At 43.6% G+C, this 22,510-nt stretch overlaps 1 protein-coding gene across 2 annotated transcripts in view; it reads right to left on the bottom strand.

Moving 5' to 3' along the window:
* The window catches only part of soga1 (suppressor of glucose, autophagy associated 1), an 80,587-nt gene that overhangs the window by 9,188 nt on the left and 48,889 nt on the right, over positions 1–22,510 (bottom strand). The window contains exons 5-15 of one of the 2 annotated variants that reach the window (XM_035644548.2): positions 17,256–17,318; positions 13,315–13,482; positions 12,265–12,418; positions 11,043–11,601; positions 10,605–10,905; positions 9,811–10,044; positions 7,504–7,641; positions 4,935–5,057; positions 4,372–4,602; positions 4,089–4,205; positions 3,833–4,000 (exon numbers count right to left, since the gene is read on the bottom strand). In XM_035644548.2, the coding sequence (XP_035500441.2) occupies positions 3,833–4,000; positions 4,089–4,205; positions 4,372–4,602; positions 4,935–5,057; positions 7,504–7,641; positions 9,811–10,044; positions 10,605–10,905; positions 11,043–11,601; positions 12,265–12,418; positions 13,315–13,482; positions 17,256–17,318 (2,256 nt within the window). The remainder of the gene's footprint in view (positions 1–3,832; positions 4,001–4,088; positions 4,206–4,371; positions 4,603–4,934; positions 5,058–7,503; positions 7,642–9,810; positions 10,045–10,604; positions 10,906–11,042; positions 11,602–12,264; positions 12,419–13,314; positions 13,483–17,255; positions 17,319–22,510) is intronic. The other variant, XM_047330912.1, reaches the window with a different exon arrangement.

Raw genomic sequence — 22,510 nt, 5'->3', positions numbered from 1 at the left:
CTCTCTCACCCCTTTTCTCGCCCTCCATAAATCTGGCCATGTTGCCACAGAGCCTCTAGGTGGGATTGCTTGAATTTTTTATGAGCAGCTCTGCTTTCACTTTTCCTCTGTCTGAGCCTCATAGTTCACACAGCCGACACTGGCGGGACCATCAGTTTGACAGACGAGCACACACACAACGCGTGCACACACACAAACACACAAATATAAACACACGCCCCACACACCCGAGACACATCAATCCTCTCTCTGCCTGCCTCAGTCTAGCTCTGTGGCACTGAAAGTCCGTATAAGGCACTAATCGAACGGCGGCAGCCAATCATAGCGCAACAAACGCACACTCAGCCCGTCTCCTATGGCAACAGAGTAGTGTTTCTCGTTAATGATAAACGCGGCTTAATGAGCCCCACGTTTTAACAAGGTTTACCGCTGAGGCGTTGCGAGAGGGGGACGATTCTGCAGGATGACTGGCGTTTATTGGTGGATGAGAGACATCTGGTTCACGACCCACTGCTCACCATTAAGCAAGTTCAATTACTTTGTTGCTTACAATAATTACACTTTTATGAGAATGATGCTATCAGGAGACTGCAGGTCCTGCTTATCAGATAATCAGGTATTGATGAAATTGTATAAATATATAAATAATATATAAATATCTAACTTTCTTTGACTCTTTTAAGTCTAAATTAATCAGACCTGAACCGAAGAGGAGTGGTAGTCTATCATTACAGATGAGGACTCTTTAGAATATTGAGTTACACCGATACGATGACGTCTCTGTTGCCTCTCAATCTTCATCCTCCGTTCACGGGTGCTCTAGATTCAACAGATGTGATGAACGAAGCTCTGCTCGCTCTGTGTCATTGCAGAAACAGCAGGTGTTCGTGACATGTCCGACAGTCACGATAGATGACTGATTAAGGGGTGTGGCTGGGGGGGATGTTGTTCTTTATGCTGAATGTCTCTTTATGATCTCCGGGATCTGGATATCTGTTCTACTTCCCTGGCTGTGTTTGTTTACCGGGCCGAACGGCAAAGATAATTCCCTGTCAAGCTGTTTGACAGGTAGGACAGTGTTTGAAATTGAGTTGACCTGTCCAACAACGGAACAGCTGGAGGCATCGCTGCACGCCGCCAGGACACTTTGACACTGATGTGGTTGGCTGGTTAGTGGAAGTCTACACACAAACACACACACACACACACACACACACACACATACACCACGAAGGCAACCTGATGGCATACTTTACAGTATGCATTGTTGGCAGCGGAGAGATTGGATCCAGCTGTGGTATCTAGGCCAGGGTAACACACACACACACGCACGCACGCACGCACGCACGCACACAGTAAATCTGGTATTTGTGCAGGGACGTACAGCTCGACATGATGAATTGGTTTCGGCCAAAGTTTTGATCTTCGATTACAAAGGTTTGTGCGTATATTTAATCTCATAAAAAACCTGCAGCCGAGTCACATTCAGGAACAGGAGAGGGTCTTATCTCTTTGTAATGCTGCTCTCATCTCCTATTGGCTGCTGAGGGAACTGCCAAACCAAACAGGAGACAAATGATCTCGCAGCACACCACGAGGGCAGAATCTCTCTGATCATGATGATTAATGACTCCGTCATTGTGTGTGTGTGTGTGTGTGTGTGTGTATTCCTTTTGGATTAGTGCACATTATTAATTATGAAGTAGTCATTGAATTATATGCACTGCATTATATGCACAATGACCAAATGTGGCTCCTGGTCGTTGGGTGCTGCATTGGACTGTGGTCTATATTTTGGTATTATTGATGCATTGTTGTTATTCAATTTATTGTAGTTGAACTGTTTTTGATCATTTGGCCTGAATTATTCTTTGAGGTTAAAAGTTAAATTTGGAAAGAGTTGGGGTGAAGCTTTAAGGCCCGATGAATGACCTAATAAATGCAATATGTGTTTACAAGTTTAAATACAAAACAGGATGTTGGATCAGAATGATATTTTTTAAGATTAAATTAAGTAAATCCAAGTCAAAGGAACATGTGCTACCACACTAACACCCCCCAAAACCCTCATTATTGTGTCAATGCTGCTTGAGGACAAAGTTTAGTCCTTTTACTTTGTTTATCCTTCCATACGCTCTTGAGTGCACAGTCTGTCAGGAAAAGAGATTTTAGACTTTACCGCAAGGGGATATCTAGATCTAATGCATTTATAGATTTTTATAGACATTTGGCAAATGACACTAGAAAGGGGAGCAATATACATGAGGTATATGAAGTACACATGAATAATCATTTTGAATTCCCCAATTTCACCAGGCCTCTCTGTCTCCCCCCTCTTTTCTCTCTCTCTTTCTTTCATATCTCAATTACCAGGCAGTAACACATGGGCTGTGTTCTATCTCAGAGGCCGTTAATTAGCACTCTGCCGTTGCTATGAGAGAGACGGAGAGAGAATGAGGGAGGAGAGGAGAAGAGAGCTTTAAAGGCATTAATCACCACCTACGAGGAAGACAGACAGAGAATGAAATGCTTGGATGCGCGAATAAACCACTTGACAGATTGAAAAGTCCAAAATCGACCCCCTAGGATGTCATCATTAAAAAAAAACCACTTGTCGAATTGAATGCTGGCCACTTCAGAGCAGCTTTCTCTTTTCATCCGTCTGTCGCCCACAAAGTGAACCATGAATGTCCACATGCAAGAACAACACCACTGGATTTCTTATGTCCAACATGAAGAACATGCTCTGTGTGTTGGGCCTCGTGTTCACACATGTGGCTGAATTGCGAATGTGTGTCTATTCGAAGACAGAAAACCGACCTGTCATCTGACAGCGCATGCCACTGAACAATCATCCATCAACTACGTCAGAAACACGCTGTTCAAGCGTGTTTTGTACAGGCCAAGAGAGATGGTGACCAAAAGACATCAGGAGCTGGGAGAAAGCGAGGAGGGAAAAAAAACTAAAGCGGGAAGAAGCTTGTGCTTCACTGGCAGTGTCGGTGCATACACCTCAGCAGGGGAGAAGTTCAGGATCTGTCTAGACTTGGACTGGAGAATCAATTACTTTCCAGCGGCGGCCATTACCATTCATTGAATCTTAGTCTGCATTTACCTCTTTTCAAAGACACAAGAGTCTGGCTGCTTCTGAAAAGTTACTTTGTTTGGGACACTTATTGAAATAGTGTTAACAAAATAAGTTTTTTTAACCTACTTGTTTCAGATTTATTTATGTATTTCTGGTTGAAGCTGCTTTTATTTGTATTTTACTTGTACTACTTATACTACTGTACTTACTGAGAATTAATTTGTACTAATAACGGTTGTTAAGTTAAATATCATTTAGCACTTATTGTACACGTTGAGCGTGGGTTGAGCAACCCCACCCAATGAAAAACAATCATGTGATTGAAAAGACTGACATTTTCCTGAAATCTTCCGGAGGGGCTAGATGTGAGAAAGCAAACGTCCGCAAATGTTGCTTCGGACATTTTCAGAAACTTTTTTTGCCAGTACGCTAGTTAAATTTCAGTAAAGAATACAGTGGGAAAATCTTCAGAAGTGTAACAGCGAGCCAGTGGGCATGTTGATGAGTGTAAACTAAAACTCTGCTCTCTGCAGCAGAATTATCATCATGCCCTGCCTCCTGCTACTCTACCCAGACGCCACAGAATGTCCCGTAAATGATCCTGCGGCTCTGCACACTTCTGACTCGGACATTCTCCTGCTGCGTTTTGTAATGTGAACCACAAACACTGTTTGTTCAAGTTCATGTTTGGAAAAATGACAGCCAAGTGGAAATCACTTCACAGCAGCACCTCCTCCTCCCTACCTGCGTGATGAGGCTCTGAAGTTCGGTCCTCTCCACTTCCCATGATGCCTTGGCCTTTGCGAACTGCTGGGTGAGTTCCTGGGAGCCTTGTCTCTCCTGTCGCAGCTCACCACTCAGATCCTGCAGCGACACCCTCAGGTCTGCCAAAGTACTGCTCACAGCACTCGACTACAGGTAAACAAACACGCATTTGAGTTTTTGTGTCCCTGTATGTGCGTGTGTGTCTGGGATTGTGCGTGTGTGTCACTCTGCCTACCTTGATCGTTGGGCATAGCGGCTGTTCGTCGGCACCAGACCTCTTGTCAGACTGGTGGGCGGGGCTTGTCAGGTTCTCCTCCTCTAACAGCAGGTAGAGATCCTTCAGGCTGTTCATCTAAAGAACCAATCAAAGAGCAGGGTCGCCTGTCAACCACTCACCTCTGCCAAAATAATGCAGTGTTATCCAATATTATCCAGTATGCAACACACTTGAGGGATATTCCCACCCCCCAAAACATAAGTTTCATACAGCCATGGTCCTGTCCGTCCCCTCATCATACCTCCAAGATGTCTTTGCATTCCGTGTCCTTCTTGCAGCCAAGTCGCCACTGTTTGAGGAAGCAGCGTAGTTTGAGGCTGAGCAGTAACAGGGCCTGTTTCAGGTGCTGAGACTCCTGGACCAGCAGAGTCCTCTCCTGGCCCCATAACTTCTGCTGCAGTCGAGCCTGGAGACCCAAACTCTGCAGCTGGAAGTCCCGACGGAGCAGTGCCTTCTGGTGCCCCTCCTGGAGCTGAGAGAGGAACACTTGAGTCAGAACAATCAGCGAGGCCTCAAGGCCCAAACTGTTTATTTGCTCAATGCCTGTTCACTGTTTGTGTGTGCCCTCTTCAATATACATGTTTTAGGAGCAGTTACACATATGTTCACAAATTCCCAGCCACCAGAAGCCCCTTCTTTCTCTTTTTGATGTCACTGAAACTTTAAAACCATTCGTTGCCAAATACCTGATACTTCATTGGGAATTCTTCTGTCAACTTCTATATGAAGTGATATTTCAGTGTGACTTTGAGGTTTATTCCAGATAGGTTTGTGCATCTCAACGACTCGATGGTGCAAACTAACCTGTGTGAGCTTTAGAGCAGTTTCTTTCTGAGTTGGCCTCTCATTCTCCAGCTCCTCCTGAGTTTCTTGAGCTGACTCCTCTGCTTCGGAAAGCCGGGTCTGGAGGTCAGGAGACTCGTAAGGCTGGAGGAGAAAAAGAGGAAGGAGGGATAAGGAAGGAGGTTGGAGAGAATGAAGGTGAGTGAGAGAGCAGTGGATAGGGAAACATGGGTAATTAGGAGGGAAACGAAGACGGACGCAGGCAGAGGATAGAGAGTAGTAAAGAGACGTGAGTTGTATGAGAAAAAGGATGGAAGCAGTAACGGGTGGAGAAATAGCGAGGGAAGAGAGAGGTGAAGGGAAATTTAAAAAAAGGAAAACAACGTCAAGTGCTAGAAGCAAATGACAGGGCAGGTTTGTGCTTCAACACCCTTTAGATCACACCTCGCTACTGTACGTCCACACGCACAAAACCTCGTCGCATGCACTTTCCCACGCCTCATTTGGCTGCTGAGTGAGAGCGATCCATCGACCCACCGCTGCACCATTAATGTCCTCTTTCACTCTCCACTGGGCTCAGCCTCTGCCCTCCATCAACCTCCAGCCCGGCCGCACACAGCCGACACCGTCAGCCAGACACACTGATCTAACCTCTGCTCCATAATGATCGTGGAAAAAAACATGGCAGCTGCTCATGACACATAAGCAACAAGAGTTCATAAACACACTGCAATGACAAAACCTTAATAATGCAATATAAGAATATATTATCTTCTACATAATAATACAAGAAAATAAGGGTTTGAGAGGTTTTACCATCATACCCATTTAACGGAATATTCATATTTATATTATATATTATGCTATGTATTGGACTATGTTTACTAGCTTGCTTACTACCTTCTTTAGCTTTAAATAAGTTAGATCATTTGTTGTTAAGCTTATCATAGCACAAACATTGGAAGCTAGCCTAACTCTATCAAAAGTTACTCCAAACAGCACCTCTAAAGCTCACATGTTAACAAACCTTAAAATGTTATAGTTACACAACTATATAGTTTTGGTTTTTACAAAGAGCGCTGCAGAGCTGCAGCGAAGTGACTCCCCGCATTCGAAAAAAAAATCCTGACTCACCAGGCGTGATTAGCCAGGTGTGTTTCAGAAGCAGTGCAGTGTCAGAAATGAAGTTACTTTTGGTTGGTTATGTTTTGTGTTTACAATAAAGACTGTTACTGGGGAGAGGCTATCATCTGGCAGAGATTTTTGCGGTGAGTTATGTGTAGGGCATACAATTTCATAATATGGTGATCGTGTTTCCCAAACCGCAAAGATGTTTTGTCCACACACCAAAGATATTTAGTCATAGAGGAACAAAGAAACCAGAAAAATATTCACATTTAAGAAGCTGAAATCAGATAATTTTGACTTCTTTTTTCATTAAAAAACTACTTGAACCGATAATCAAAACAGTTGGAGATTAATTTAGTAGTCGATTACTAATCGATTAACCAATTCACTGTTGCAGCTCTAATGTAGTGTCCCTTCAGGGACTGTCACACAGAGGTTGTGAGTTTGGGTAGGTGGATGGTTGTTTACCCTGAAACATTATTGTTTGGGCTGCGTCACAAACTTCTCCACTTGATGTTGAGTATATGAGGTACCGGTAGGTATTATACTGTCTGAACTATCTGTATCAATAATATCCAGCAACAACTTATCATCTCTCTCTTTCATACTATTTTAGTCTCCGTCTCCCACTTAGCCTCTCACTTGTGGATACAGATGCAGACACACACAGCCCTGGTTACCATGGAGACACAGCAGTGAAAGGTCAACCAAACAAAGGTCTGTTCTTCCCTGTCCGTCCCACAGCTGACGATGAAGTCACTGTTTCTGTTTGTGAACAGCACTGTGTTGCTCCCACTGCGGCACACCACGAACTTCAAGCTACACATTGTGTGTTTCCAACTGACCTTTGCCGGGCTGCCTGTCGATGTGTGTCCGCTTCAAAACAAGTCATTTGATTCATAGTATGTATAATAGAGATTGTTTCAGTACTGTATTCAGTAACCTAACATTTTAACATTTAAATTAAATGTTACTAGCTTATCTAAATGTATTTCCATTTGTCTTGAAACTGTTCAAGCCAATCACAAGCATTTATCTAAATTTCATACGGTGACTGACGGACCCTGCGTTCCATTAGGAGCTCAGAACTCTAAAGTCAGGTTTGTCGTTCCATTATAATCTCGGAACTCAGGAATTACGACTTTCGAGACGGAAATTGCAACTGACACTCCACTGAGAGATAGGAGTTCCGAGGTATAATTGAACGCAGCAAGAGGGGTGCCCAATGGGAACGCCGCTAAAGCATTTTGATAAACAACCAAGATGGCTGCCACTGATGTGGAGAGGTCTGTCGAATTGGCAGTCGAGATATAAGGGGAACTGAACAGTTGGGCAATAACTGTCATCACATCACAATGACTGACCCTTACTGTTAATTCATGTAATTCATTTTGTCCATTGTTAATGCCAAAATATCAGTTAGATGTCTTAATGTGAATGATTGTCATTTTGTGCTACTAACCAATGCGTCATCTTTGTCCTCCTCTTGTTGCTCCAGCTGGTTGGTTTCCTGCACCTGTGCCTCGTTGCTCTCTGATTGGCTGTTCTCTTCAGTTGGACCTTCCCCCTCTGTCTCTGATTGGTCTCTGTAATCAGGCTGCTGCATGCATGCATGGGCAAGTTAATGAAGAAAAAAAAACAAAAACAAACAAAAAAAAAAGTAGAGGAGGGAGGGAGAGACGGGGGGAGGAAGAGAAGTGGTGGATCGAAAACAAAAAGGAGGAAATGAAAGAAACAGGACAAACAAACACAACAACAATAAGAAAAACAATACAACCACGATGGTGTCCATCCATGTGACAACATTCATAGAAATGAAAAATCCAAACAGAAAAGATTTATGGAGCTCACAAGACACAAAAAAGGATGTATAGGAAGAAAAGCTTGGTAAGGGAGGAGAAGGAGAGAGTGGAGAAAAGAAAGAAAAGGAGGATGGAGGGTAGGATGAAGGGCTGAGGAGGGAGTAGAGGAAGAGACATGGGAAGAAAAGAGCAAAGGGGGGAGAGGAGGCAAACGGCAATGGGAGGGAGGGGGAGAGGAGGGAGGAGAGATAAGACGAACGCCAAGGCAAGAAAAGGAGTAAGGTGGTTAAGATGAAATGTCAAGGGAGAGTAGAATAGCAACGGAGGAAGTCAGGGAATCAGATGAGAGCGGAGAAGCAGTGAGGGAGACGGTGAAGATGAGGAGGCGTGAGCCGTGGGAGAAAGGGGTTTAAATAGAGGGGGAGGGGTGTGGGTGGTGTGGTGGTGAAGTGCAGAAACCGACGGTTATGGTGCCCGTGCAGAGGAAAGGAGGGAAGGAGATAGGGGAGGAAAGGGGAGGAGAGATCGGAGGGATGTTGGGTCTCAGAATTGGCCTCTAATGGAGTCTAAACATTGTAGTTTCCTCAGTCACAACTATGTATCACCACAGAGTCTTTCCAAACAAATTAGATTATATCAGAATAGAAAACACAGATTTGACATGAAACAAGTTTCTCTTGCTGTGAAGTCAGAACACCCTAATGCAAAAATCTCCACTTTAAAAGGTCAATTTAGTCAATTTAGGCATGAGAGTCAACATGAGCTCATTTGTTTACAACAAAATGAAGGATTCTCGTCATATTTTATGTTTTGTAAACGTATTTCTGAAGGAAATGTGTCATCTACAGTAAAGTACTGAAAGAAAATAAGGCAGTCTCTGCTGATTCCAATATGCTCTTAAAACTATGTGGATCTTATATTGAATTGACTGTTATGTACTTGAAAATACAGTAAGTACTCAGAATAAATCAATAATAATTGAAAATTAACTGAGACCCAAGAGTTTCCCTGTGAAGCATTTCAAACGAGATCGCCGTCTCATGTGCAGCTTCAGAAATCTGTGACTCTCTAAATCATAATCCCAGTTAGAATTCTGCACTCTGTAGCAGGTAGATGGTGGATTTGTATAACTTCTTCTTTCACACGCCTGATTTTGTAATTTAAGATTAAATTTGAATTGGTTTTACAGTCAGGAATGATTTAATAGTAGCCAAAATAGATGAGCATCAAATCATGACACCAAACACTAGTCTTTTTAATTTTTTTTTTACCATTACTGTTTTTATGGAAGTTTAAAAAAAAAAATCTAATCAAAATAGTGTCAGTGTGACGAAATCTGTGGATAAAAGTCATTTTAAATGAAAATAGTTCTGCTTGATGTGCTCTTAGTAACCTCACTATGTGCATGCAACAAACAGGCTCCATTTGAGGCCTAAAGCAGCGTCTAAGTACCAAGTTCGGAGGAAAACTTAGAGCATGCAAAGGACATGGGTGGTGTCGTGTGGAGAAGTTTACACTGGCAGCTCAAATCTGATTTCATCTGAAACATCCACAAGATGTAGGGAGCATTACCATTTTACATTTATGTTTGTTTCTTAAGTGCTATTTGTTTCAGGTTAATCTAGGATATGAACAGGACAGACACAAGAATTTCTTTCAATCTAACTTTTTTGTCTGTCATTGTCAGGGCGTTGGTGGTGGTGCATCAGATTTGAGCGTGCTGTGTAAATCCATCCTTCACTGTGAGGAGGAGCTAAAGCAGCATGTCTAAATGGGATCGGGAGTGTTAGTCAGCCAAACTAATGGTAAGTGGACCAAACACAAATCTTTACAATAGCAGAAAGAAACTAGTGAAAAGAGAAAAAAAAAGTTCAACAAAATAGAAAGCTTAAAAAAAAAGATGTTAAATGAAAGAGAAAGTGTGACAAGGAGTGAAGAAAAGGATTGTGTGTTGTCTTGTCTTTTACCTTCTCCTCCTCAGTATGAAGTCCGTCCTGATCATCTCCAGAGCAGATGAGGGAGGTGCAGGGTGAGGCCAGCGGAGACACCCCCTCCACCCAAGGGTCCCTCCCACCTGCTGGGGGTTTACCCAGACAGTCTACCCGCTCCACAAAGGCCTGCAGCTGGGTGTGCAGAGCCTGAAGCCTGCTGGTCAGAGCACCAACCAGAGGCCGGTCCGCCAGGTCAGACAGCTCTGAAATCTGGGGGAACAAAGATAAAACAGAATTCATCACAAAGCCAGTCGTTATTGGCAGACTGAGAGAATGGCGTGGGCTGATAACTGTCAAGCTGCGGGGCGGATACTGCAGGGGGTCGAACAATCAGTGCAAGAAAAGGCGCCGAAGCAAAAGATAAAACGTTGGTCGTTGAGGCTGCAGTTTGGTCAGAACCAATTAAAAAGAAGGAGAATAAGATCAATTGTTACATCAGATTCATTTGGCAGATGCTTTTGTCAAAAGAAAATTAGAAGGATTTAATAACATCCCAATTCCCAACATGGGATTACATAATGTTTTTATTCAAGTTGTCTTATCCTTATCTTTGCCTTTTAGCTCTGGCTACTTTATGACTAACTGTAATTTAAACTAGATTTATAAACAGTAGGTCACATGACTGATTCATTCGTTGGATGGTTTTAGTGACCTGTGCTCTTGAACCATCAGAAAAGTAAAAAAGGGGCCGAAAAGCTTTCATTTGAAAATGTAAAGGCTTCATTAGACAGTGCCGCGGAGGAACAGCAAACCAAACACAGGACACGTACCTGGCTGTGAGGCGGAGGTTTGTCCAGGTCGCACGGCTCCGCAGCTTCGTTGCTGCAGACCTTGTGGTAGATGGATGGGGAAGAGGAGAGGCTGTTGGAATCGGGCGAGGTCAGGAGCTGTATCGCCGTGGAAACCAAGCGAGCCTGGTCCCTCATGGCCAGCAAAGCATCATGGTCCTTCTGCCCCAGGCACGCAGGAAGGGAGGCCGTCGCCTCAGCGATGTCCTCGATCTTCTTTTTCCGCTCATTAATCTCGAGGGCGTCATTCTCGCCCCCTACTGGCTCTTTGCGATGGGGCGGGCTGTTGGGAAAACACAGAGGGCACTTTGAGGACTTCTTGTCCAGTAGGACAAAGTCGCTCCATGTTATTTCTCTCACTGAAGCATCCAACACTGTAAAACCATAATTTCATCCAAAAATGTTGTGAGGGAAACGTACCTGCTGGGGAGGCACTCGGCTGAGTCTCCAGCCTCTGCGTCAGTCTCCAGAGCCAGTCGTAATGAGGACGAGGAGGATGAGGAGGAAGGAGTGTTGTACGCGGCCAGATCACAGCGTTGCAGGTTGGACAGAAGCACTCGGTTTTCGTACTGTAGCTTCTTCACTTTCCCGCCAAGCTCTCCAATCTGAAGCCTCGCTAGTCTCAGCTCCTCCTCCTGGACAGGAGTGTCTGTGCTGATGAGCACCGCCCCTTCCTGTATCGTGTGCACCGGGCTGTCGTTGAGCAGCCCGTCTCCCAACGACGTGAGTGAGTTGGACGACAGTGTGGACATCAGCGGCGGGAGTTCGGACTTGTAGCGGTTGATCTCGTTCATCAGGAGCTTGTTCTGTTCCTCCATCTCGATCAGAGACCTCCTCAGCAGCTCCGCCTCCTCCTCCACAAACTGGAGGTGTCGCTGGAGCTCCATGACGTTTTCAGAGGCAGCCCCTCCTCCAAGCACCATGGCTCCTCCAGTGAGACCAAGACCCAGGCCAACACCAGTCAGTTCTTGAGGTCCATCTAGGGGAGAAGCAGTTGGGAAATCAACCGAAAGAAATTGTTATAGAGTATGAAATAATGATTGCACACACGCAATAAATCTTTCAGTGTGTGCTTTGTGGTGCTGTTGCATTAAACAGGGAGGTGTTTCTGTTGTTAACCCAACCCTCACTGGTGTGACTTGCACAGACAAAATAATAGTAATAACACCCGTCAGTAAAACAAGGTTAAGCTAAGCTAACAGCTGCTGGCTGCAGCTTTGTATTAGTCATACAGAAGAGAAGAGAAAATGGAGATTTAGGACAAGAAAAATAAAATGCTGTTTCAAAGTTTTCGCCTCAAATAGATTCATTGATCAAATTTAGCTGTAATACTGAAAAAACCTTTTGCAAATTTTGAAAGTTAGTTAGTTAGTCGAAGTGACCTTTTAAGTTCAAACTAGCACTACAGTAACCATTGCTGATCTTGCAAGATTGTGAAATCCATGGTCATTAATCAGTGAAAATAGCCTGTCAGCCATATTTTACCATAACATCTTAATCCTGTTTTTGTCAACATTTTTTTAAATTTTAGCTTGTACTGTCAATTGGTTTACAGTCACTTGCACCTCCAGAAAGCTCACAACTGAGAAATGGACCACAGATATGTATAATATATACCAATGAGACGAGTTGAAAAAACTACCTTGCGGCCCCTTCATGTCGTCCATCTCGGCCCGGAGACCCCTGTTCTCCACCTCCAGCTCCACGATGCGTCGACTCAGCAGGTTGGCCTCCTCCTCCACCAGCTTCAGGTGGACTCTGATCTCCGCCTCGCGGGTGTGGGGGGAGTCAGCAACCTGGGGGTTGAAGGGGCATATTGTGAGGAGAACCCCCTACCTTCTCCTCCTGTTCACTCACACACTTTGAAACAGCTGTTGACCTTTATGATTGTAAGCATGAATCAGCATCAACTGAACCACCCTACTACTCACAGTTGATTGCTGGGAGGGGCAAACCCCTCATTAATATATATATATATTACATATTCGCATTGCCAGTCCTGGGCAATTGCTAATCAACGACATGAGCGACTGAAAATCTTACCACAAGTTCTCCTTGTTTTTCGTCACTGGAATGGATCAAAAGTTAGTTTGATTTAATGAGTGTTGTGCTCATTAAATCAAAGTGGAGTGTTCTGGCTGTTTCTAGAACAAAACAAATGCCCCTCATAAAGTTTTCCCAGGCATTTTTTGGGCAAAAGGGGGAATTTAAAAACAATTTGAGTTTAAATGGATCCAAATGTTGTTTATACTTTTTAAACAATGGCCACACTGTAATAGCCTAGTTGCACCATTAGGCAGCCTTCGGGTTAACATTAAATGAACTGACAAACTGATTAAATATTAAAAAGATAAAGAGCTAAATGTCGGGATAGGTCGTCTGTGTGCTGAATAACACAAGGTGTTATCCATCCATCCAGCCATCCATAAGGTATAATACTCACTGGGTGGGAGGCAGGGTACAGGGACCCTGAACCGCTCACCAGTGTATCACAGGACTGACAAATTGAGACAAACAACCAATCACGATGTAGAGTCACGGATTGGCCTCCATTTCTTTGTGTCAGAGGACTTTTCGTACACCAAGGTTTGGACCGAGAACCCTGATACTGAAAACCTGAATTACTTATTGTTCTTATATAAAATAGCTCTAGAGTAAATGTCAAGGTCTTTCCTCCTCGTCCACCCCTCACCTCCTCCACGGTGAGCGAGGCGTCGACATCTCCGTACAGCGACCTGAACTTGGCCAGCTCCTCTTTCATTGCCTCGCTGTCTTTCACCAGCTTGGTCAGTTTCTTGCACATCAGGGCTGATTCCTCTTTGGCGAAGTGGAGCTGACACTTCAGGTCTGAGCTGTCCTCCTGCAGTGACCGGACAGAACGAGGAGAGAGCGCTGAGGTTACGTTGATGAAAAAAAACAACAACTATTGCATCACACGCAAACATGTTGTCATGGAAAAGTCTGTAACTACGGCCGATTAATCGAGAACTATTTTAAATCTAATTTCACATTTGTCAATTTCATACTTTATATTACTCATGGTTTTTTTTTTTTATTTCCTTTGTTCAGACTTGCAATAGAAAGTTGATGAACTGAAAAATAATCAATGCGAATGAAAATGATGATTTGGTGCAGAGTAGAGACAAAATGTTGAATTAAACAGTTGCTTATGAAAGAAGCAGACTCCCTCTGAGGCAAACATGTATGATATTATAGTTTAAAAATCTGATGAATGACTAAATGTTAGTCGAGTAGTGGTTATAGATATGTCGTTGGTTTACTAATGATTATCATTTTATTAATTCTAATTTCAATAATTGTTTTGTGTTTTGTTTTTCCTTGATACGCCTTTGTCTTTATATTGTTTTATCATTGTACTGCTTCCCATGGGCTATGTGCATTTGTCCACGCTTTCTTGTGTTAAACAGTAATGTCAATGTTTCATTAATTATTTAATAATTCATTGACATTATTATGTCTTTTTATTTTTTCGTATGTGTTTTACCATCAACCTGCCTGCGACAGCAGATGAAAACTAGTACGCAAAGCTAAATCTGGCAGATTTAAGGTCAAACGTGGAGCTGATTTCTTTATTTGCACTTTATTATGTTCTGGTGTATTTTCCAAACCACAGCGATGTTTTGACATCATCCCAACAGACTCTTGTTGTTTACGGTCAGTTAAACACAAACCATTACTGTACTGTAACTCAACTGGGAAGAATTGGCTTTTTATTCTATTTAAATCGACTTGAGCTCAGCCTAATCTTGAGGTCAGGGTCATGTTAGCTTTCACACGATAAAAACCTCAGATATTGTAATTATATTGTAATACATTGTATTAATATTTAGCAGCTAAATAGCCTGATATTCTTCTCAGAAGCTGGTGGAGACCAAATCAGAGCTAAAAGGAGATTGATACTGGACTTAACTTCATCTGGTGGAAACGAGCATAAGACCAGACAAACAATAATGTTGCTCTGTATCTGCAGGGTGTGCAATTAAATGATATTAAATCAGGGCTATGTGTTTCTGTCAGGTTGCCATAAAACCATTAAAGATGGTCCGAGGAGCAGCACAAGGTTTATATGAGTTTAACAATTCAGATGTATTTATTCTTTTAAGAAAGAGAAGACAAATGGTATTGTTGTTGGTGTATCTGTCTCTGAAACACATCTCTGTAACTACTGCTGACCTGCGGTGACCCTGCGCTCCCATTCCTCAGAAGCAGCTCTGTGGTTGTTTTACGGCCTGCAGAGCATTTCCAACCACACTGAGGGAAGCCAGTCCAAACGCATTTACAACCATTTATGGTTTGTGGCTTGGAGAGGAAGACTAGGGCTGGTGTGAGTAGTCACAGATAGAGCGTGGTGCAGCTACCTTCACTGAAAACAGCGTCTGTGGAGGTAGGTTTAAAATCTCCAGATATGAGATGTTATATGAAAATGTTTTAACAAATCTCTTCTTTTTCAGTATTGTTTATTGTTGGAGTTTGGGAAAGTGCAGTTGAGGACAGAGAGTATTCACTTGTTTGTTGTTCTTGGAAAAGAACAGGAGCACGAACAAAAGAGCAGGAAGGGATATTAAATGTGAACTTGACACCTCATCTTGGATCCAAACATAAATAAAAAACTCGATACGGAAGAATAACACCGAGCACAAACACCTGCAGGACAAGATGGAGGCCAGAGAAGAGGGAGAGATGAGGTTAAGATGAGAGGGAGCGCGGGAACTGCTGATTCATCGGCTTCAAACTGCACGCGGCTTGTTTGGACAGATAGAGTGTGAACCCCCCCGGAGGAAATGGGTCAGAGACAACAGACAGCGGCGCAAACAGCACAGTCGTGTGCCACTAGGCGGAAACGCACTTAGAGGATCGAACGTGCAAGATCTCTGACATGACAGTTGTGGTCGGTGGCACCAGAGAAGAAGCTTAGGAAGTCCACTTTGCATGCAGTTTTCAGTTTAAAGCAGAAAATATGAGAATAAAAACATCTGATTGTGGGAGGATCTGTGTGAACAAGGTGCTAATTAACTGTCTGTGTGCTTTAATTAGAGAGTCAGCCACAGAAGCAGATAAATCAATAATGTTTTCATCCTACTCTCTGCCCCGTTTAAGTGACTGTTTTTCAACTGTGATGAGACATTCATTATTTAGATTTTATTTAATCTGATTGTGCTTATTGATACCGGATCATATCAAAATGATTATTCAGATTCCTGAAAGCTGACTGTTATTGGTCATAAATGACAATCTATTTCATGATTCTTCTTGGTTCAAAGATTAAACAAATATGTCTCCTGCCATGAATGAATTAGATGCCAACTGTTTGACATTTGTTTTGCATTTAACTGCTTATTTTAGTGTTGTCGCTGATTGGGAGGCGTCGTGATGGGGGCATACTGTGATAATGCTTAATTGTTATTCCATGTTGTAGGAGGTACAGAATATAATAACCATGTTGGAGCATCGGAAGGAATAACAGTTACATGGCGACAGTTACATATTTGGAGAGGTGACAGCTGCCTGCCGCGCCGCTGACACAGGCACTGAACATCTGACGTTATTTATCATCGACGTTTCATTTTATTATTTGCTACAGTTGCGTGTAGCTTCTGGAATGACTGTGAAAGAAGGGTACAAAGATCCACCTTATAAAACAAATGGCTGTCAGGAATCTAAATGACCTTTAAGCTGGGCTCAGACTACAGGAGTTTTGAAATCCTGATAGATTTTGAAATCCAGTTGCATCACGCACCAGAGGAGAATCCTCATGGATATTCTCCTCTCTAATCTCAAACATGCTCACGCTACAGGATATTATCAAGATCTTTGCTCCAGAGGCAGCGACGCAACACCTCACGTGTGATGTGATCTCACGGGGAAGAAGGTGCAAAAAAACCAAAAACACGATGGAGACTGACTGTAGTGCGAGAACTTGGCTCTATCCGTAATACATGCTTTGCAGTAAAAGCTGAAGATACATGCTGACACGAGCCAAGTCCAACGGCGCTGTCCACCGCACTCATACAGCAGCTTTTTTTCACGGTCCTCATTTCAAAAGGTCTATAATTTTGAGCAGAATCATCATGAGGCATTTCCAATTTTTCTTTCTGGTTGGTGAAGAAACTATATGTACAAAAAATACCATGCAGCAAGGAATTTTAGTGTGTGTGTGTGTGTGTGTGATCAGTGCTGGGTTTGATACGAGGGAGGAATTAGTGTCTCTGACATCTGACATCAGACGCCTCAACAAAGGGAAGCAGTTCAGGTGATTGCATTAGAAGGGGTTAGTGTGATGTATGTGTTTAATATCTTAGTCTGGGTCTCAGAAGATATTATGATAAAAATCTGAAATGACCATTGATAGGCGTGCTCCAGCCTATTTCTATTTATCTCTACAGTTTTTTTCTCTTTCCCCCTCTCTCTCTCTTTCTCTTTCTCTCCATCACGACGTACAGGTGTTTCTGTTCAACACAGTTATTCATGATATTTCTATCTAGCCCTCTATTTCTGCACAGCGTTGTGTGTGCGTGTCGTTTCTGAAAAAGCACACTATACATACATCTGATTTGCCGGACTGAACATAGCTCTGTGTGCTTGTGTGTGTGTGTTTGCGTGCGTGCGTCTCACCTGAGGGCCGGGCTTCTTGTCAGGTTTATTGTTGGGTCGTGCTCCTCTTTTCTTTTGGGAGTTCTGCAACAAACACACACACACACACAGAGTCTCATTAGTAAAAACATGGCACAACATTGACAATGAACTGTTTTCAATGAGATAAAGAAGAAGTTCGGCCTGAAACAAAGCAGAGCGAGAGACAAGACAACATGCATCAAGAAATAACTTCACAGATCAATATCCTTCCACAAGTGCATAGATTTGCATGTGAAATATGCTTTAAATGCCAAGTGCCCTTGATTTTAGTTCATATTCTAAAAAAGAAAACCCACACTGATTGAGCAATTTTTGTTTAAAAAGAGCTTTCACTATTACAGTTTTTCAGTTCATTTCTGATTTTTTAAGACGTTGCACGTTTAATATACGTGGTTGAAATGAATTAAAAGCAGGACCATAAAAATAAGTTTTGAGCAGGTTTTTTTCGTGTCAACAGAGGATGAATTTCTATTATGTAATGGGAGTCCGGACCAAAGCTTGTTCTAACAGCACACGCACACACACACTTAGAATATTGTATGGCACAGTTCCTCTCCCTCTCATGCTCTGATGACCCAGATGTCATTGCCATGGCGATGTTGATCATTCCCATGGTGATTTTAATTACCACGGCGACACTGATGAGAGTGTGGAATTGCAGCTGTGAGAGGAAGAGAAGGAGAAGGAGAAGGAGGCATAGAGGGAAATGTTGAAAAAAGAAAAGAAAAGACAAGAGCAAAGTAGGGACAAATAGGACCAAACAAAAGCACAGATCATCTAATGACAAGAACAAAAAGCGGGAGTGCTTTCCTAGCAAATTATCCGCACGCACATACACCAGCAGCAGCAGCAGCAGCATCTTCTGCTCATCCTAGTGTCCTCCCAGTGCATTAGTCTCTCATAAATCATCATCATTCCTTCTCTTTAGAGCCAAGACCAGTCTCTCTCTCACGCATGCACACGCACACACACACACACACACACACACACACACACACACAGACACACACACACACACACACACACACACACACACACACACGGGGAGTAACGCTGCAGTGCAAGTCGGGAAGCTCAGCTGGCTCAGGCCGTTTCCATGGAAACAAGCTACTCTCTGCAAAGCACCACCGACAACAAAAGAAAAGAAACGGAGCGAGGGAAAGGGAAGAGAGAAATATAAATAAATAATACTTAGGGTCAATTCTTCTTTCTTTTTTTGATGGTCCTCCCAAAATATGAAGTGAATGTTTGAAGTGAACTGTTAAAACTCTGCCACCGTCGAGCTCCGAGGATTTTTTTAAACAATTCCAGGTGGAGTTGCGGTGCAGCATCAGCATGAAGGGCATTTGCTTATTTGTGTGATTTTCCTTTCCACAACTCTTTTTACCCCACACCTCCTCGTTCTCTCCCTCAACTCTTCCCATCCTTTCATCCTCTAACTCACATTCAAGGGCACGGGAATGTTTCCCAACCTTTTTAATTTTTCATCTCCTGCTGTCCTTACCATCCCTAGTGTCCTACCTCCCTCCCTCTCTCTCTCGGTCTCCCTAGTTTATCAGCGGGAAACAGTCTGTTAATGGATGTAAACCCACCGATCAATAAGCCTGCGTGGTATAGCGGAACCATTGATTGTGAGATGGTCAAACAAAATCCGGACCTATTGGATCAGGCTTTCAGCTGAGCAGCATTCAGTTGCAGAGAGGGGGCTTCGATGGAATAAAAGATGGAAGTGAATTCATACCAAAACGCTAGAGGGGAGCTCATGACACTGAATATCACACCGAGCTTCATTTGCATGTGAATTATAAGAGGAAGAAGTTACTCAATGTGCCAGACAACTGTTCGAGTTTCTGACTGCACAATACAAAAGCTTTTTGTGGGATAAAAATAATAACAGACCAGTCACTTTGTGAGGGCAAGTGGTGAAGAAACGCCTCCACTGACATTACACACTGTGAAAACACCAAACAGCAGCGTCAAGCGGCTATATCACACCTGAACAGCGTGAGCCACAAAAACTCTGACACTCAGTTTGGCGAACCCGTCGCCTTAAGCTGATCCTCATCAGCCTGAAATGTGTCAGAGTCGCCACCAATTACGAGTTGCCTCGGCAGGCACGCCGCAGCCCGAGCTGCCGTCTTAACAGCGAAGAGGGGAAACGCTGCCTGGAGCAGAAAATGCGCCGTTGCTGGCTAGAATTCAAATTTGGTTCAGTTCTCAAGTTATCTTCCAGGACATGTGGTGCAAACGTCTTTTCCTTCCTTCTAGTTTTGATAGGATATGATGATGAGAGACATTAATCCCTAAAGATTGGCTCCTGTTGTTGTGTGTCTGTGGGACTGTTTCACGTCTGGGAAGCAACTTTATTTTTTCTGTCACACCAGTGCACACATAATTCTCACTTTTACAAAATTCTATTTTATGGTTTTTATTATTTATCTTGCCATGAATGAATCACATGCCAACTGTTTGACATTTGTTTGACATTTGTTTTACTTTTAACAGCTTATTTTGAGGCGTCATGATGGAGGCATACATCTTCGTGGGGATACTCAGTGTCCTCACAACTAAATGTCTGGCCCAGACCCAAACCTAACCCAAACCCTAAAACTAAATCCTAACCCTCAAACAGTCCTTTATGGTTGTGAGACCTCTCCGAAATGTCCTCAATCCATAAGATCTAATAGTCAATGGTCACACGCACGCACACACACTGAGACGAAGGCCTTGTGTTTCTGAGTCTGCGGGTCTCCAGTTACACTGCAGATAAGATAGCAGGCCGACTCTCGTGTTATCTGATAACCTGTTTAACAGCTTCTGGCAGGGTCCTCTGCTTCTCCGGCAGCGACGCGACGCTTTTGCCAGGTAACGTTTCACGATATTTGACAATAACCTCACCGTTGACTGTGAACAGGAGCGAAATGCTGATGCGAGGGGAGATGGATGGGTCGGAGAAAACAGTGGGAGAGTGGGATGACAAAAAAGCGGAAAGAGAGAAGCACAGACGGATGGATTTTCAAAGAGAGGAATGCGCGCCAAGCCCTCCTCTGCCTGACTGAACCGGTGGATGGACGGAAACTGACCACGACAGAGAGGGAAAGAGGGGGGGAGACGCTCGCTGACAGTGAGAAGAAGAATGAGAAACAGATAACAGCAGTGCTGGCAGAGTGAGAAAAATAAATGAGGAGCGGCCGAGAGTGAGAGATGTTGGCATTCCTGCATCATGGATGAGGAGGCACAGTGGCGAGAACGCTCCTCCTCCCCGTCCAATCTGATCTGCAGCTCAACCAGCCGTGACGATCGGGGCTGCGGAGCAGGGCGGGATCAAACAAGCAGGCCGAGGGAGCTGCTGAAGCCCCCGTAGGAAAAGTTAGGAGAGTCTAGAGAGGGACAGGCTTAATGTAATGTGCGAATGATGAAACTAAACAAACTAATGTTGAAACCCCGGAACTACGGCAACGATGTGACTTCCGCAAGAGATGGCAAATGAGGACTAAGGTTATTGGAAACCAAGTTGAAATTTTAAAGACAAAATATTCTGAGAAAAATGCAAAGTCATGAAATTAATTCAAACGGCTGAAAATAGACACGGAGGAATGAAAGCGGAGTCTCGCCGCCTCATCAGACAAACAGTGAAACTCTAGAAATTAAAGAGGACAGCAGCCGCACATATCCTCTGACAAAAATGTTGGAAAAAAGGCTTGACCGAGATGTTGCACCGGAGCAAAGTCTCATCATGTCTTTCTGACGTGGCTCCAACAGCCTGTTCGGGTTACGGCCTGTCACGCAGGTTAAATAACAATAGGGCAGATTGCTCTCTGACAATGGAAGAGACAAAGAGAGAGGAAGCGGCTGCAGGGATCAGATTTTGCTTTTAGTGTAGAGACTCACCTGAACCAACCGGCCGTTAAATCGTGAGAGCGCCACACAGCAGAGGAGAGAGGAATGCTGTGTTGAAATGGATTATAAGGGTGGAATTACTTTTTTTCACGACCTTTTTATTGTGTTAAGGCAACAAACACAAACTCATCATCCCAGTACAAACGAGCAATGACGACGTTCACTCATGTCACGTCAGCGTTCGGCTAATCTGACAGACCGGAAACACCTGAACCCACAGCGGCTGTATGTAAAGACTGTAGATGCTAGAAGCAAAATTTTAGCTGCGAGTGGACCGTGTTGATGACTGTGAACAAATAAAAAAACTGCTTTCCACAGCTGAATTATCATCATGTCCGGCCTCCTGCAGGTTGTACCCGGACGCCACAGAACGGTTCTGAATGGGTTTTTCCTAAGAACTACAGAAAATGTCCCCAAAAGTTTGCGTCCGCACATTTTGCCGGGTGTTGCCGTTCACCAGTAAAACGGCTCGAGTGACTACTGACAGGGGGCGACGGCAGAGGCGACGATTCAAGCAGTGAGCGAGTTGCCGAGCGCGTGAATACGTTCTACCGTTGTCACGGTCGCTTGTGGCGAGGGGCTGTGATCAACACGAGCCGAGGGCGAGAACAGGCGTTTGGGGCCGCGAGTGCGGGAGCCAAAGAGGGAACGTCATTCTCCTTCATACAAGTCAGTGAGATGATATCTGAAGCTGTTATTTGAAAAGGTTCAACGTGTAGGATTTAGTGGCCTCTAGTGGTGAGTTAACAACCAACTGAACACCCTTACGTACAAATAGTTTAATCTGTACATATTGATAAATTTGAATCAGAAAGACAAACATAGTTTACTGTTTTACCATTTAATTAACTACACCCTCACCCGGCAGCACTGTTTTGGCGGCTCCGCCTGCAGGCGAAGGTTGCCAGATGACATTGATGAGCAAGAATTTAAATAAGATCAAACTTTGTAGCCTTGTGGGGATTTTTTAAAGAGTGGTTTTGATTCCTATCATTTAACTAACGGAAAGAAAGTAAAAAAGTGTATTTTCCATTTTTAATGCGAGAAGCCTAAACAGAGACCAATGGTTCTGGTGATGTTATAGTTTTCAAAGCACTACACTCAATTATTCTTTCCCCTTAATGGCACAAAATCTGACACACTCCAAAGTCACATTTTCAGTCACAAGATTTTGATGTTCTTTTTAAAAATGTATGCGCCTGAAAATACCACAACAGACATTTTTCTCCGAGACAGCAATTAGATCAGATATGCTTAGAAATTGAGGGAAAGTGTGTGTGTGTTTGTGTGTGTGTGTGTGTGTGCACAGAAAGCGAGTGTGGGTTTGCGGAACG

This window comes from Scophthalmus maximus, chromosome 3 (assembly GCF_022379125.1).
Source record: "Scophthalmus maximus strain ysfricsl-2021 chromosome 3, ASM2237912v1, whole genome shotgun sequence".
Lineage (NCBI taxonomy): Eukaryota > Metazoa > Chordata > Actinopteri > Pleuronectiformes > Scophthalmidae > Scophthalmus > Scophthalmus maximus.
This window is presented reverse-complemented; position numbering and strand designations above follow the sequence as displayed.